General features: G+C 50.4%; 1 protein-coding gene across 1 annotated transcript in view; it reads right to left on the bottom strand.

The window, feature by feature from the left end:
• Positions 1–755: 755 nt before the first annotated feature.
• The window catches only part of PAIP2B (poly(A) binding protein interacting protein 2B), a 29,639-nt gene continuing 12,670 nt past the window's right edge, over positions 756–17,724 (bottom strand). The window contains exons 2-4 of the mRNA XM_067298416.1: positions 10,740–10,894; positions 4,355–4,531; positions 756–3,458 (exon numbers count right to left, since the gene is read on the bottom strand). Coding sequence (XP_067154517.1) covers positions 3,402–3,458; positions 4,355–4,531; positions 10,740–10,886 — 381 coding nt within the window. The 5' untranslated portion in view covers positions 10,887–10,894 and the 3' untranslated portion in view covers positions 756–3,401. The remainder of the gene's footprint in view (positions 3,459–4,354; positions 4,532–10,739; positions 10,895–17,724) is intronic.

Here is a 17,724-nt window from a genome sequence, read left to right as displayed (position 1 = left end):
CAAAAATCCCTCCCTGTCCCACATCAGTGAGTTTTGCCCCCTCCTTCCTCCTCGCCAAGCCCTCCCGCGTTGCTCACGAGCTGCCCAGGGTGGGCGAGCGTGGCCGTCAGGAGTGCTGAGCAGCGGCGGTCTCCACCCAGGGCTTTGATGCTGGCAACCATCTCCCATGGCTTCCAGAAACGATGCTTTTTATGTTTTTTTTCCCCTTTAGTGCCCAGTTCCTGACCCGGCATAAACTAGAGTGATTTCCTTCTCCCTTCGTTTCAGCCTCTGCCCTGGCAGCTCTAAGCAGAGCTCCGGCCTCCGGCAGAGGATGCGGGAAGCCAGCACTCGCGGATCAGAGCGGAGAAGGTGCCTCAGGGGATCAAAGAGGAAGGGAACACACGTGTGTCTTTGGAGGGGAAGGCAGGGGCTAGGAGCTAAAGGAAAATCCTCCGAGACTTTCAAGCCACCTCTGAACTTGATTCAAGCACAGCAAATCATGGGCACATGCTCAACCTAGCTCCAGCAGAGTAATCTAATTTTCAAGCGGCAAATGTGTTTGCCGCTGCTGTGGACGTAGTTATTGCGTTAGCTCATCGCTCGAAGCAAATCCTTGAGCGCAGAGGTCCACGTGGCACCAGCCACGGAGGTGGGTGCTGCTTGGCTGGCACTCCTGACTCAGGTGAAGAGCTTCCTGCTGGGGCTGTGACGTTCGATGGAGATGCTGTTGAACAGAGAGCTCACCCGTTCTCAAGGGAAGACTTCTGCACTGCTGAATTCAAAAAAAAGTTTATTTTTAATAATGCATCGTCTGAAATTTACAGCATCTCATCAGAGGGCTTTTTTTTAATAAGAAATCAAATAGAAACCAGAGAAGGGATGGGGGAAAAAAAAGTGAACTACCGATACAAAAGAAGTTTGACCAGAGTATACTGCCCTTCCTCGCCCAGCCCTGTGCATCGCCGTAGCGTGGCCCCGACTCACGACAGCCTCACGACCGCCTGCATCAGAGCTGTGGAGTTTCAACACTTTCTGCTCTTATACTGCAGTTAATCTGCTGCCAAATACTCAGCACAACGTGTGCTCTGGCCCCAGAGAGCGAGGGAAAGCCCCTGACAGCCAGAGGCTAGAGGCAACTAAGCAGGCGCTGAAGGCACGGATTGTACTGAAAAACAGAAGAACATAATACAAACCAACCAATACTTCTGGGCAACAATATTTAGATAAGACACCTTCAACAGGCTTCTGACTCTGGCTTCAGCTGCTGTGCGAAGTTTCTAAGAGTTTAGTGCTGGTTTTCGAAATGACAGCCAGAGACCGATGTTCTGTTGAATTACGGACTAGACTATACAGAGAGCAACCAAGTTAATTCAGTTCAGACCTGTCCTCCAGAGCATCATTAGTGTTCGTGGTCCTTGCAACCCTTGGCCCTTCTGCTGAGCTTACCAAGGTGGGAACCAGAGCGAAAGAACGGCAGCTGCAGGCTTCTCCACGCTGAGCTAGCAGAGATGGACCAACAGGTCAGCAAGCAGCTACTGAATGGCCATTAGCTTCCATCTCTGCAAACCCCAAAGGGATCTGCAATCCCCATCAATTAACTAGTCTATTTAAATAAAGGGAATACTGTAAATAAGCGCGCCTGGGAGGCGAGATCTACCCAGAAGAGCAAAAACTCACATAGCGTTACTAGAGCCAAAGCAGTAAAAATGAAAAGCTTACGTTAGGGTACGGACCTTACCAAAAAACATCTGGTTCCTCCTGGTAAAGATTTCCGGCCCTGGTTCTCCAAAGAAGGACTCCACTAAGAACATGATTTAAAATAGCAGAAGTGAAAGGGGCTGTGGTTTGGGGAACTGAAGCCTGGCTACTGCCGGCTCCTGCTGATGGAGGAAGAGATCCCAGAGCAGGCTCACAGGAATAGAGGCACGGCTGCTGCTCACCAGCTCACGCCAAAGTGCTGGGCAGCTGCTTCTGCGGCAGACTTGAGCTGAAAGCCATCTGCCACCGGAGTTCCTCGCACACGGCATTTAGGAGACCAGCACAAAGTGATGGCTGCCACCTCCCCAAAATATCTTTCTCTCTTTATGCGCGTGGGATTCAAAACTGTCCTGCTCATCAGCAAGTCCATAAGGGCAGGTCAAAGTGGATTTACTCTTTCCCCACCCCATACAAGCTGTTCCAGAGAGGAAGTTCCCTTCCCACTGAAGGGGGCTCCTTCGTCTCCACGTTCGGGGAGCACTGCCCCTGGAGGAAGGCAGGCTCCTGCAGAGGGAACAGTTAGCATGTCAGTACAACTGTCTTCTCACCCTCCACCCTGCAGCTATCTGGAGAAAGAACAGTCTCAGCCCTCTCTCAACCAAGAGAAAGACATTTCCAAGGAGGCAATCTGCTCTCCAAAGAGCAGCGAGGGATGGGAAAAGGGTCTCATAAGATGTAAGCCCATTTGTGGCAGGAACCCTCAGAGCTTGCCAGGTGACAGAAGATTCCTCTCCTTTTCCAGAGAAGCTGCTTGAAACAAACTCCCCACTGATCCACTTTGCAACATGGCTGAGAAGGGGCTATATTCAGTTTCTCTTGGATTTATTTCAACTATTTCTGTAAGAAATGAAGGTACAGATGCTTCAGAGCCATAGCCTCTAATGCTGGATAAGCCCAAGAATCAGGGGAAAAAAAAAATTCTTCAAGGGGAACATGTATTTTGTAGAAGAAACACCTCCCCTAGGAAGGATGGCGGGGGCTAGTGTCTAACGGATCTGGTCTCCCCCACCGCAAGAACTCCCACAACCAATTAAAGCAGGCAGGACTCTTCCACCTATCAGCAAAGCAGCATAAAATTAGTGTTCAGCACTTATCGGAGAGCTGATGCAGTCTGCTGCTTGGAGGAACTTAGGGTTTACAGTCTTGTTACACTTCACCTTTCCTTTAGATAAAGAAATCCTGTTTAATGGAATTACAAAAAGCCGGTGCGGCTCCTTGCCCAGGCCCTGTCCTTCCTGGCTCGCTGCATCTGAGATGGGGGCAGGCAGGCAGGGGGATCCCTACAAATTCTACTTAAACAAGAAAACACGACTTCGTCACTAGCAGCTTTGAAGCACGCATCAAAAATTGGCCTCTGAAGCAGGAGGAGTGCTGGACTCCAGGACAGACCTAAGGGCCGCAAGTCCTAGAAAGCAAAAACCGCCAAAAAGTGATAGACGATAAAAAGAAAGAGTAAAAAAAACCAAAAAACCAAAAACCAACCCCCCACCCCCAAACGGTACTTGAAGCGTAGAGCAAGATTTCGCCATGTTGCAGCAACTCTGCTACGGCGCAAAGTCCAGCTGGTGGGCAGATCCCCTCCCTTCCCTCCCTGCTCCTTCTTGCCATCTTCCCCCCCATCGGAGCCAGGGACACAGTCTTTCCAAAGCCAGCCTTGAAGGTCAGTACTTCACACCAGGCACAAACTCCTTGGCGTCTGGATTCAAGTTGCTTTTGCTCTGAAAGAGAAGAGGGAGTAGGGCCCGTCAGCGGTCACAAACACCTGCACGCACACCACCTGCCGAGCATCGCTCACTCCACAGACCCGCACATGCCTTTTACTAAGGATGCCCCATCCTGCTGGCTGTTTGCAAGGGAAGTGGTCACAGATTTCCACGCGCGGAAAGCAGCCACCCTGGCCCTTGTATTCCTGCGGGTTCTCCACAGTCCACCCTCATGACTCAGGATGCTGTTTAACGAGTGACAGCTCAAAAGTATCTACTCCCAGGATGAGCTTTGGAGGATAAACATGCGAGAATCCTCCTTCTCTCTCTCTCTCGGTTCTTGCGTCAGCAGAACAGTTGTCAGACAAGCTGCAAGGTGCAAACAGCTCTATTTAATCATCACCCATGGCAGAAGGAGGTAAAGCAACTCTGCCTGAACACAGTCAGCAGAGCTGGACCAGACCACCAGCCTCCAGTGTGCTGGTCCATGTAGCTCTCCCCAGCCCTGCAGTATACTCCTGTTTTCAAGGATGAAAACAGACATCTCCTTAACACTTCTGCTCTTCCAGGACACCCCAGCTCTGCCCAGAAGTCAAAAGAGGTCCCAGTTTGCTCCGAGGCCAAAGCCAAACCTGCCCACGTGCAAGCGGCAGTCCCACTCCCATGACTTCTAAAGAGCAAATTATACAGAGCTAGCACACTTATTTCTGTCTTTAGGATATAGTGATACAAAAAGTATCCTTGCAGAAAACTCCAAAATGCATTACGCGTAGTCACCAGTGAGTTATAACCAGCTCTTGCAGGGACACCCTGTCGCCAGTTAGGAAAACTCCAAGAGAAATTCTGTCCCCTTCCCTGTTTCCAAGGACAGGTACTCTGCTCTTCACCGGCACATTCTCCAAGGTCCTTACCAGAATGTCCTCTGAACTGTGACTGTCACCAACGGAGAGCCCGTTCAGCTGTTGCTGCAGTTGCCCAATGCCCTGGGGCAGGTCGCGTGATGGAATGAACCAGTCCTGGTCTTCCTCGTCCAGCATCTCCTGGAAACAGCGGTCGAGAAACTCCTGCTCCTGCAGCTCTTCCTCCACCTGCCCAAACAGAATCATCAGTCACAGGGTACGAATTAAGCATCTTCATGTTTTCCATATGCTGTCCTCCACCATGTAAAAGCAGACTCTGCAATGGGACATGCCTACCTTACCTCAATAGCTGTCCACCCCTTAGAAAGACCACAGTACAGTCACAGCTGTATTTTAAACCTGGATGAACACAGCAGGGTCTGAAAAATCAAACCAGCATGGTTGAGTTGCCTCTAACTAATCCCATGAAGCGTAAGAGTCTAAAATTGATACCTTTGCTTTCAGGTAGCTAAAGCAAAGCCTTGTTCAGCCATCGCTCCTTGGCCACTGCGGCCTGCTGGGGAGGGGGAGGCGTGGTGACCTGCGAGCACGCTGCGCCAGGTGAGTCCAGACACGAAAGGGGGAGTATTTACGTGACATCTGAACACGCCAGCATGCGTGCAGGACTCCGGGATGCCACACTCCAGCAGAGCCTGCCGCAGGATGGATGCGATTGCTCATAAAATCCCAACCGGCAAGCAGCGTTAGAAGCGTGTGTTGGGGCCTGGAGAAGCCTCTGCTACAGAGTCCAACGCTGGTGAGGCTCAGAGCGATGTTACAGCTATGTTGGTTGGTACTTTGTTTACTTGCTTCCTGTGCTTCTGCAGTTCAATAAGCACCACGGCTCAAAAACACTATAGTGCTGCAAGATACTGAGTTTTAACCTGCTATGGTAAAATACAGGTTGGCAGTAAGGTTTAACAACATGGGGAGCAGAAGAACATGGCTTCTGGAATCCATGTTTTACTCTCCAGCAAGCTCATTTAGGTTGAAAATCTGTCCCATGTGATTCACCCAGTTTGCCTACGTAGCTGACCAGTTCCCTTCATCAAAGAAGCTGAGCACCTGAAACTCAGTGCAGGCCAGATTCCCCACTGATCAGACCAGAAAATTTACTGAGCAAGGATTTGCAAGCTTCTGCCAGGTACCACGGGAGAAGCAGCAGAGCTGTCAGCTGGTACTACCTCAGGCAAGAACAGCACGTAACCTCTCTGCAGTAGCTTGTTTGCACCAGTTTAGGAAAGCCCACATAAACAAAACAGTAACGTGTCCTACTGCGCACGAAACGCACTAAGAGCTGCGGCAGCTCCCAGCTGGTTTTCGCTGCGGGACGGCACAGAGAGGCAGCTCCCGCTGCCATCCAAAGTGCACAGCACGGAGGGAAGGAGACCAGCTTCTGCACAGGCTCCATCTGGAGCGCCACGTGGGCGATCGGCTTGCTCGATCACCTCCCAAGAGCAATGTTAGGTGCTTCTACACGTACCGACACAGGGTGGCAGTCAACCCCTGTCGAGTGCAGACAATTATTCCATCTTTGCTGCAGGAGAGTCCAAGTAAACCCATAGGACTTGGCTTTGAGTCCCAGAGCAGAAAGCTACTCAGGCGTAGGAGCAGAGGCCAAGGGAGGGGGACAGAGATGGTCAGGAAGGGCTCTGACAAACTGAACAGAGGAGATAGGTGAGGGGGATGGCTGATTAGGTCCTATATATACCTACAAGCAGGTATGTACCATCAACTGGTCATTTTGACTAGCCAATCTCATCTTCCCGTCCAGTTTTCTCACACGTTTGAGCAAAATAATTCACAGCTTGTCCTGTTGTGTTTTAAACTATACCCAGAAGCTGCGTGGTTTGTGCCCTGGTTCAGAGAGTCCGTGCTTTAGGCTAAAACAAGTCAGATCAGTAACAGCATTCCCTTTGTAATGCGGCTTTCCACCTGGACGATCCCAAAGCACTTCCAAAATCCCATATCCATCTTTGCTCAAGCAGACACTTGCCTCCAAACTCAGTACCATGTCCCCTTCCCTCCCTCAGCACCAGTTTGCTCCTCCCGTTACACTCACGGACCAGCCTCCCAAGGGCCCCCAAATGCTCCCTTTTTATCCAAATCCTTCCTGACCTCATGCTTCCGCCATGCGGCCTAGGAGCAACTGCAGCTGGCCCCACAGTCCTGTATAGTTGCCTTTTTTTCCAACATCTTCCAAAGCAACTTCACCTTTCTGTTCAAGGTCTGTAGGGCAGACGCTTCTCCGGGCTTGTCAAGCAGCGCTTCCTTCCTTCGGTGCCCAGCGCTCCAACACACGGGCTGGAGCAGAGTCAGACGTCCCTGACAGCACCACCGAAAAAGTCCCGACACTTCTCAATTCCAACGGATTTCAGTTCCTGGCTTCCCTCCCCTAGCAGGCTGTTTCCAGCAAGCGTAGCAGCGTCCCAAGGCGAAGTGTTGCTCCTTCATTACCTCATCGTTAGCTAGGCTCCAGACCCTCCTTTCCGAATACTGCAGAGCCACACGGTTTTTCTTGCCGAGCTCTTTCGTAAGGAGTCTGAACAGAGGAGGATTAGTCTCAGTGGAGAAGCGAAGCAGCTCGCCCCTCTGCCTCCAACAGGACCTTGGACTTGCGCTAAGCCAAGAGGAGAGAGAAGCATTCACCACATCACAGGAGGAGAGGTCTTTGGCTTTGCAATACTGTTGGAAGCATGGCACAGACCATGCCAAACTCGGCCTAAGCCCAGAGCAAAAACAAGCTTAAAGACTGATCTTGCCTGAAATGCTATAAACTCACTCTTTAACTCTTCACTTAGAACTGAGGCAAGTTTCCTGAGAGGGTTCTTAAAAGCTCTCTCACTGAGTAACCAAAGTAGTCTGATATCTTGAAGGTCATCTCCAGCCTGAACTACTGGAGAATGCTTCTCCATCAGCCCTCGAAATCAGTTCTGGGTGGGAAAAATCTCCTTTACCACTAGCAAATCATCCCACAGTTATCCTCAGCTGGGTTTCCAGTGGCTGTTCTTGAAAGCATATTCTGACACTAGCTCATGAAGAAAAAATAAATAGAAGAGGATTAGCCTTCTGTGATCTTACAGTTCCCATATTCCCATGATCTGCAAGAAGCTCAGCAAAAGCATCTCAGATATTTGTCACACTTCATTCAGCAGCTCCATTTGCTGCTGCAGGGCCTTCCATGCACATGATTTGTGCCTGGAGCCACCGACACTACTCCCAATGCCAGGGAACCGAAGCAGTCCCCATGCTCGCACCTCCCGGCTGGAGTTGCTCCAGGTCCTTTCACACGGTTGCACGGTATCTCACAGGGAAACAACAGTTCTTCCAAGCCCAGCTTTCCCATCACCAGTGACGTGGCTGCAATCCAGAACAGCCCTCCCTTGCATATTTTATTCTTAGAGCAGCCCACTGGTTTCTCCTACCCCCATCGTTCGGTGTTACTACGCTTCCTGCACATATGCTGCCAGTCCAGGACTGCTGGGCGACCGTCCGAGGATCCTGCACTTTTACAGGACACGGCATGGAGCTAGCGAGAGTCCGTTTTGTCGGTTTTACGTATCACAGAATATTTCAAACAAAGATGAATATTCCCTCTTTGAGTCTCAGAGCCGCTGGCTGCACGCTGGCAGGTTCAGATAGCACCTCGTTTTTCCACACCAGAATCATTTCAGCGTGTGCAGCTGGCCGTGAAGGCCAACGCTCGTGCACACCGCAGGCGAGTGACAGCGCTAGTACCGGACCAGGGGGCAGGGAGGGAGCGAGCCTAGACAAACTCGCACCTTTATCCAGCTGCTACATCTCTACCGAGAAAGCATCAGGCCCCTTATTACCACATCATGACAACCTGAACTAGGAGATAAAAGGTTTATTATTTGCTTGGAGTTTTTCTTTAGCCTCCTGTGACATTCAATACAGCTGTCGCCTCCCACTACAGGTTATTCTAGAGATTCTGCAGCAGCAGCAGCAGCCTCATCTGGTGTCAGCACGGTTTTCTTCCTACGGCAAGAGCCCACCACTCCCTTTCTTGCCCTGCGGGATGTGCTGGCTCCATGGGAAAAGGAATCTTGCTAGCATAAATAATGGAGGACTGTGCCAAGAAGCCTTTGAATTTTTGAAAACACCCGCCTGTTCCACTTCCCCAGTGCTTGAACTAAGGAAACCCTTGTGGAGGAGGTGAGGAAGAAGCGTGACTTCGGAAAGCTGATGAGAAGTGAAAAGCCAGTGGGTTTGAGAAAAGATTCAGCTCTAGTACCAGGCTGCCCAAGTCACCGTGGCAGATACTTGAAGGTGACAAAGCCAGCATTGCCACCGGAAGGCATGTGCCTGCTGTCCCCTGACCACTTGCTCCCATCGCCTGCATCACATCCTCTCTCGTGAGCACAGGTCAGCTTTGACCCAGAGCAGCTTCCCAAACTAGGCGCTGCAGAGCCACGTAAATTGTCTTGCCAACCTGAGGATGGAGGCAGCGTGACCGCTTCTTCCAGAAGGAGCACTGGCTTCAAACGTATGAAAATCCTGCTGTGGGAAAGCTCTCTCTGGCTCGATTGGTACATCACTAGTAGGAGAACCCCTTGCCACATGGACTTCAAAGCCCTTAAAAGGGTAACTTGAGCTTCTGTAAAAGCTATTTATTTTCCCCAAGCAGTGTTTCACTGGGACATCAGGTAACTATGACGTGACAGGGCTGGGACAACCGGTTGAGTTCCCATGGCATTTCCGAAGAGTTGTAACTTCAGAAGCAAAAGCTGGCAGACTAGGAAAATGCAGGTGAGTATCTCAACTGCACAATCTGGTTTCTTCTCTTTATCTTATTCTCCAGGCTCCTTAAAGCTCTGTGCCAGGAAACCCCTCAACTGTCAGCTCCATTTTCTTCCCTTCTCCATCTCATTATGCCCGATCATGCTCCCTTTGCATTGCCTTCACTGCTCCTCCACCCCAGAATCTTCCCTCCAGCGGAGAGGAAAAAGAATACGATTTGCTGGGCCTTCTAATTCCAGCACTTTGCCTTCATCGCACTTTTAATCAAGACAGCATTTTACAAACATTAACTAATTAATCTTGCACATTTCCATCAGCACAGCTGCTTGTGGGGGCTGGCTGCTGCCTAATCACGTCATTAAAAAAAACAAAACCCTTGAGTCATAGCCCACTAACAATTGCTAACATAATTTGGTGTGGCAAAACTCAGTTACTGCATACTCACTAGGAGTTACTGTGAGCTGGCAGCTGAAGTTTCCTCCTGTGGGAACAGCCTTAAGTATTACCATATGGAGATTTTCTGCTGAGAACACTAATAAAGCTGATGAAATTCTCCTTTGGTGACCAAGGGTGTGGTGGGGGCACGACACGCAGCCTCCCTGCGTCCAACCTACCCTCAGCTAAAGCGTTCCTTCTCTACCGATCTCCCAATACCTTGGTGTCTGGAAGTCCGGTGCTTGGCACACGCTCGTGGGAACGTTTCAGGAGGGGAGAAGCATTCTGCGCGCTGTCTCCAGGAGCGAGGGGGCAGGTTTCCTGCCCGTAACACAGCTCAGCCGGCTGAAGCAGCATGCTCCTTCCCCACCCAGTTCAAGCTGACTGACTTCTCCCCAGCTCCAGGGATGATTGCAAGGGACTAGCAAGCCTCCAGCACTCTCTCCCCTGCCACCTTGCACGGCCCCGGCCTTTGAACAAAAACCTATGCAAGCCCAAAGCAGAACATGGAGAAGACGCTATGCTGAAGTTACTTTTGCTCCAGCACCCAGTGTCACAGTATTCATTCAACAAGCTAGAGCTGTTCAGACCATATCATGATTTACCAGGTACTCTGGAGAGTTTAGCTGACCATTATCAATAGCTGCAGCGCCTAGCGGACAAGCCTCCTACCAAGTGGTCCATAACATGGCTGCTTCAAAGAACATTTGGGGCCGCTTCACTTAAACGGAAAGACTTCTACCTGAAAGGGCAGATCCTAACTGTAAGAACTCATTACTGAGACAGCAATGCTAGAAATGCTCCGAAATTTTGGGTGCTGATTTTTGTGCTTGTCTTCTCCTTTGAGCTGAGCATGCAGAAAGTGAATGTCTCAGTTATCAGAGCAAGGCGCAACAAGAAGCAACAGTGCCATCACCGGCCCTCTGAAAGAGATCTGACAGGGCCAAAGGCATCACGAGATTTTTTTTTTTCTTCTAATTTTATTCATGACACATCCTGACAGGCAGACCCAACAGAAACAGCGTGACTCTGCCCTCTAGCTGAGAGCCACCCCCTCTTTGCAGGGCCAACACCAGCTGTGACTCACACAACACTTTCATGGTGCCTAAACACCATCAAAGGAAACCTTCTCCTCTCCTTTGCCCTCTCCTCAATTTTAGCCTCAGAAACATGGGGCTGGCTATCACTCTTCTTCTCCTACCTGTCTGTTGAAGTCTTCTTCATTCTCCATCCACATGTACTCTGCAAAAGGGTTGTTTTCCTTTTCATCGTGGCCATTCACTACTTGGTCCTCTTTGGATTTGGGGCTGGATGTTGTTGTATTGGCAACGTTGGAACCATTCATCATTACTGACTCTGGGAAGGAAAACAAGGGGGTCAGGGAGCAGACAAACAGCCGGAGAGTCCCACACCACCGCATAACACGCACTCTCAAATTCACAGCGAGGAGTAACACACCAGGCTGGCAGTGCAGCTTACAGATGGCACGCTTGCCACTAACCACGTTAATGGATAACGAATCAGTCTTACAACGTAAGAACCCCAGTGCTTCAAGGGCACTTGGGTTTTTTTTTGTTTGTTTGTTTTTTCCCCTCAAACAAAGGCAAGGCACTCTTCTTTCCTCCTGATCTCTCCTTGAAAGCATGCAGCACCAGAAGTAGTATTACTTCTCTCTGACAGTGGCGGCCTTTATTTTTTTAGGGTTTTGATCTGTCAGGGATAGTCTGAATGTACTTGGTCTTGACTTAGTGCAAAGGGATAATCCGAGCCGTGTTTCCCAGCGGGGAGCCCACAGCCATGAATGCACACGGATTTCATTTCAAAAGGGAAGTCTGTGAAAAGGGCCGGGTCTCAACAGCTGCCAGATGCCGGGCTACATAGTCTTGAGGTCCTTTCCAGGCTCAGGGCTATCAGAGGACTCTCATACGTCCATAAATTGCTTTCCACGCCCAGATGCGATGGCAGTGGCAATTCCCATACGAAGCTAGTGATCACAGGAGTTATTAACAGGGCTCGGAACAGGCACCACGTCCCCACAACCCCAGTTCATCCGTCTCGTTTGATGTACTAACTGCATCCTTCAGTCTGCAAGTTTGAGCCGGGAAACTGGAGTTTAATATTCTCTCTATAATGTTCATTTGCCCACATAATCTCACTCGTAGCGTACATGAACTACACACCTTGAATAAGCTTCAGACTAACCCAAACACTTTAACACTGCAAGGGGAACCCCAAGGTTGCAAATTTAGACATGTAATTACGAATTTCGCACAGACAACCTGACCTCTTCTCTAACTAGTCAGGAAGCGAGTCAAATGCTTAAGCCTTTTATTACGTATTTAAAATCTGCCACAAAATACACCAAAAGGCCAAAACCTGGCTATCAGTACAGTAAACACACCAGCAACACAGAATAAATTACCCTGTACCCCAAGATACTGAATTTTTTTGAAAGAATGTATGAGCACCAGTTTGGGTCCCTTTATCTATCCTGCAATTTATTTTTAGAGTGCATTTCACAAAAGTTTGTTAATTTGAAACATGAAGACTGCCTTTTTTTAAAGCAGATATTCACAGTTCCAGGAGTGTGGTTTTAAGAAATACAAACCTTATGGAGTTTCTGATAAGTTATGCCAGCTAGCAACTCATCTTTTGAAAGGTCAACAGAAGCAGATGGAGGGAGAGACATGAAGAGAGGTTAATGAGATGAATATTCAATAGAGAAGTGCAGACTACGACATGTGGGGAGCAGTAAGCAAACGTGGACTTAAAATCAGTGTGACACACTTGGAAAAAAAAAGTCTGAAAACCATATAATTACATCCAGGTTTTATGTTCTGCTCTTCACTGGTGGAGGCCCTATCTGGACCTGAGCTGCGTCCAGTTCCAACATAACTCTGAAACACATGGACAAACTGGAGAGTGTCCAGAGTGAACAAGAGGGCTGGAAAACATGATTTCTTAGGAAGACTGACAGGTCTGGGTTTGTTTAGTCTAGAGGAGGTTCTGGGCAGGGGAAACCCGAGACGATACAGGCCTTACAACAACCTTCAGGTATCAAAAAGGCTTGCAGAAAACTGGTGTTTTGTTCTGTTGTCTTCATGGACATAGAAGGGTTTTGTCTTTTTACAGTAGTAGAAATTAGGTTTTGAGGGGGGTGTGATGGGGCCTGGTGGGAGACCACAGGGGACAACGGGAACAAATGTCCTTCGTAGGGAGGACTGAAACTTCTCGCCTCCAGAGGCTTCAGGGAACAGTTACTGAGGAGTGTCAAGGTTAGTCCCGGTGTACTCAATCCGATTTTAGGAACACAGAGACAAATTAGATGACCTCTCACAGTCTCTCCAAGCCCTACATGGCTATGAGAAGCAGAAGATGAAGGACCTCTCCACCTCAGATCCCAGCACTCAGAGCAGTGAGTAACACCCCAGGAATCTCTGCCACTGCTTCGGAAGACGGCATCTCTCAGACAGCCCAGACCAACCAGGGCTGCTCCGCTTCACCTCCCGCACTATTCTGGACATCCCAAAAGACTTTTCCACACCTTAATTAAGCAAGGCATTCAACACAAGTGGCAACGAAGACCAACCGCATGAGTGAACCAAACACATGAGATTGATTCCTGGAGGACAGGTCAGTGGCTGGCTGTTAAACAGGAATCTGACTGTGACCCCACAGTCAGAAAGTCTCTACATCAGATTTCCAGATTGGTCATTCCTGACAAGGCAGTTTTTATACTTCCCTCTAAGCATCTGCTACTGATCGCTACGTGAGTACTGTGCTAAGACGGATCTTTGCCATACTGGACTGGATCACTTATGTTAAACCCATCTTTGCTTTCACAGCCAAATTAAAAAAGAAAAAAAAAATCCTTCTGTTTCAATCTAGATCACAGCTGACATCAGATCTGTATCCTGGCCAAGAGCTCCAACTCATGTAAGAGCAGCGATCCTACATTACTAATTAAATGTAGCCTTTTCTGGGGGTAAAGCAGATTATTCTCATTTCCAGGAGGAATCTGAAGCACAAGTAAGCATACTAAAGCTGCCTTATGTTACTCACTTTGAAAAGCAATCCCTGTCAACAGCAAAGGTGCTCAGCCCTAGAGCACCGAGACTCTGGGGTCCCAGTACAGCTCTCACTGGCTGCTTCTGGTCCTCAGGCCTACATGCAGCCTCGGGGATATGCACTGAACCGGGTCACATTTAAGCAGTCTTCACCATCTTCAGAGAAGCAAGAAGTACTCTGTATTGAATATGAAAACTTAAACGATGCCAAAGCTAACATGACGTCTCTCCCTTGTTAAATGAGACTTCTTGACTGTAGACAGCTCAAGCCTGGTAAAAGACAGTTGCAAGGCAGACAGAAAAAGGAATAGAGTTGCAAAGCAAGCAAGAAGACGCTGAAGTTTTAGAACAACAGAGTTCTGTCACCTGTTAGAAAGTCTACTAATCCCCCCTTTCCTCGCTGTGAGCAGAGATGTTTGAAGGGGCAGAGCCTCTAGTTCAATCGCACATGCAATTTTTGAGGAGCTTGCAGGGTTTACTGTTCGTACACAGCAAGCATCTAAAGTCAATTCCTCTAAGTAAACGGAAGGGTAAGGCAGGATCACTCATAAGAACAGCTGTACCAGGTGGAAGCAAAAGTCCTTCTATCGCCCTGTTACGTATCAGGCAGCTGCTGGCAGCTGCTGTCAAGGGGAGAGCATGAGAAAAGGACAAGCTATCTGCGCTGGTCAGTTCTGGTGGAGGCCAGGAGGCTCTGCATCGATCACTGCAGAAAACAGCTTAATTGGAGAAGCAGCACAAGAGGAGAGGGGAAGATTTTTTATGCTTTTTTTTTTTTTTTTTTAAACCAGCTTCTTCTCCCTCCCCAAGCCTCCCACATCCACAGTCCTTCTAATGGTCTGGCTGCAACAAGAGACCCCTTGGTGCAGGCTCTAAACAGGGCTTTGCCGTTGTTTCTGAACGGCAAAAAAGGGTTTCCCCCAAGTGTTTGCCAGGCACTCCAGAACAAAACGTTAGCTCACCGCTCCTCTGAAGGACCTGCCTTCTGGGCCATAAATCACCCCAGCGCCGGGCTGGAGAGCAAGGCAGAGACCCTGCCGAGCGTGCGCTCAAGCTGGCAGGAAACGTGAACCGTCTACAGCGCGAGTGTGGAAAAATACTGCGCCCTCGATGAGGTAAACAGTGGAGAGACACCAAAGAGCTCCAAGGCGCAGCAAAAACTTGGATCTGCGGAGAAAAGCAAAGAGCCGTAGCCAGCGCGAGAGACAGCCGGTTGCCGCCTCTGCAGGACTGCACCCCGCGGAGCGCGCAGGCTGTCCCTGCCTCTCGCGCACGGCTTTTGCCCTCGCTCTCCTTTCCTCCCCTCGCCGCGCTGCGCCGCAGCCCTCGGGCCTGCCCCAAAGGCGACGACGGAGCTGACAGCAAGGCGACAGCCGTTGCGCAAGGTGACCCGCCTGGCGGGGAGGACGGCGTTCCCGCTCGCCCTTCGGTGCGGGCAAGCCGCAAGGAGCCTCGGCGAGAGCGGGGAGCGCTTCGCTGCGGAGGACGGCTTCGTGTTGGTAGCTGGCAGGCACGCAGGAGAAAGGAGGTCTCTGCACAGGATTCAACAGGTCGTTTCTTCCGAAAGAGAGACCCAAGATCCTGCTGGCCACATACGGGCAACGTGGACGTGCCAGTTATAAATAAGAATCAGAAGGGGAGGAGAAGAAATCCCCATTCTCCCACGCGTTCTCCTCGCAGACCTCCCACCAGAGGCGAGCCCCAGGTTCAGCCTGCTCTTTACGCAGCATTTTCCCAGCGACCACAAAGCTTTGGTGCCGCGAGCTCCCAAGGACTACAGTTTCAAGGCAACAGTTCGGAGAGTATCGCTTCGTCTGGCTCCAGGGCTAGAAGGATCAAATAGCTGAAATGAAACGTCTCCTGAGCCTGAATTTCCTGCAGAATTTGGGAACCCTCTTCCAATGACAAACACTGTCAGGCCAAGACTAAAAAGTTTCTTGGCCTCACTTCATATCACCATATTTACACCCTCAGACCAGAGGTACCGAAACGGCACACCGTCATTTGGTGAACGATGAGACAGCTCTCCGCGGCCACATGAAAAGACAACTTAGGTTTAATTTCCCTTCTAGGTTTATAACGCTGCAGCAGAAACACAGGACTTGCATCACTGTTACCATCGGTAGGACAGGTTTTTCAGGAGGACAGGGAAGAAGTGAAGGCAACAGCTCTCAGCATAAATAGATCTTAACAGTGCAGTAACTATGAACGTCGTCAGCACGTTAAAATCCAGTTCACTCCGGGCAGTTTTCCCACCCCTACTGAATAGAGGCTTCAGTGTCCCAGCCCTCCTGCCCATTTCTGGTTCTAAGGATTAGAAACGAACCCAAGGGATCCAGCGCGCCCAACCCCGACAGCCGGTGCGGGGCAGAAAGCACCGGAGGACTGTGCTAAAGCTACCCTGGCTCAGCTTTCACGTTTCAGCTTCAACAGCTTCCTAAAGAGGCAGATCAAGAGCTATGAAGAGACAGGACGGCCTGGAGAGCAGCCAAGCTGCTGGCACCGCTCACGCACACCCTCACCCCTCGGCACCGGGGGGCACGGAGCGGGCGGCCAGCCGAAATGCCTTGCCACCCCACCACCACCAGCCCCTCCGGAACAACGTGGCACCGATCGGCTCGAGCTGGGGCGGTGTGAACAAATGTTCCTCTCACCAAAACTGGAGCACAGGAAGAGTCCCTACCTCAATTTTATGCTCAATACCCCTTATTTACTCCGTAACAAAGAGTTCAATTCCCCCCCCCCATTCTGATTGGTCTTAAACCCATAATCCAAAATACGCAGAGGTCCAAAGCCCAGTTTTCCCCCCCTCTAACTACGTGCCGAGTCCTCCAGTTTCACCACGGAAGTTTTTTCTGCTATGGTTATTATATACATTTTCATACGGAAGGATTCGCAAGGCTTTTGTTTAAATTAAGCTGTCTCAAAGCTTCCAGGGTGTGAAACGTTCCAGGCTCCTGGTGTGGAGTTAAAGCCTCCTCTGCTACTGCCTGACAGGATCCTGGCCAGTGCTTTCAAAACGGTCCCAAGCAAAAGGGGAGTCCAGAGCGGCCACCACGAACAGGCAGCGGTGCCGTTACCGACCCCCCCAGCGCCGGGACTCTCCCGTTTCACCTCTGCCGAAAGCGAGAATAGAGCCACGCGCGTGGCATCCTGGCATACAGCAGCTTATTTTCAGACACGGACATTTCAGAGCAGCCACATCAGGAGGACTTGTCCACACTGTCATTAAACACGGACACCCACAGCGCCGCGGTATTTCGTAGTTTTGAGCGGCTGAAACGGGAGTCCTTTCACCCCCTCCGCTGCCGCGCTCCGGATCACACGGGCTCCCGGCCTCTGCTCAGCAGCATGGCGGGCGAGACTCGGTTCTGGCAGAAGGCAGCACAACCTCTGGGCTTTATTAGGAAGCGCAGCGTTCGGTGGTTTCTTGAGACCTTCAGTCGGGAGCCGTCAAGGAGAACGGGCAGTCGCTCCTCTGCGGGGCTCGGCTGCCATTCAGACGTGTCACTGCTGCACATCCAGCCGAGGCAGGCGCCTGCCAGGGAAGTGACTCACCGCCGACGACTCAAGATGTTCACCTGCAAATCTGCTGCTCTGCCACATGGCTGCTTCGCCCTCAGCCTTTCAGAAAAAAACGAGCGGAAATCAGATCCGCCGGCAACAACTTGGGCGAAAGCGCTTATTACACAGAATGCTACTTTTCAGTAACACTGGTTTAAATCTCGGTCGCCTTGAGCACAAAGAGGTTTCAAGTGTTGCCATTACCGTAGGAAACAGAGGTGTTCACAGCCCGAACAGTGCATTCAGGATTATAAAACGCGCCTCGGCACTCAGGACGAACACCAAGTCTCCCATGATTTACTAGTCCGGTACTACACGAGGGCCAGCGCGTACCTGAGCGGCGGTCTGCAGACCAGGCAGCGCGCAGAACGCGACCGAGAGGAGGGGTGGGCAACCACAGAGCAACGGCACCGAAGGGACCCGTTTGATTTACTGCCTCGGCAGCCAAAACAAGAAGGAAACAAGTGAAGTGTGTTATCTCACATTTTTCACTGCTAGGTCTGAAGGACTCAAGGTCATGGTTTTCCCTTATCTGCTCATGTTCTGAACGTATCA

Source organism: Apteryx mantelli, chromosome 5 (genome assembly GCF_036417845.1).
Source record: "Apteryx mantelli isolate bAptMan1 chromosome 5, bAptMan1.hap1, whole genome shotgun sequence".
Lineage (NCBI taxonomy): Eukaryota > Metazoa > Chordata > Aves > Apterygiformes > Apterygidae > Apteryx > Apteryx mantelli.
The sequence above is the reverse complement of the archived record's forward strand: the minus strand, read 5'-3'. Positions and strand labels throughout refer to the sequence as shown.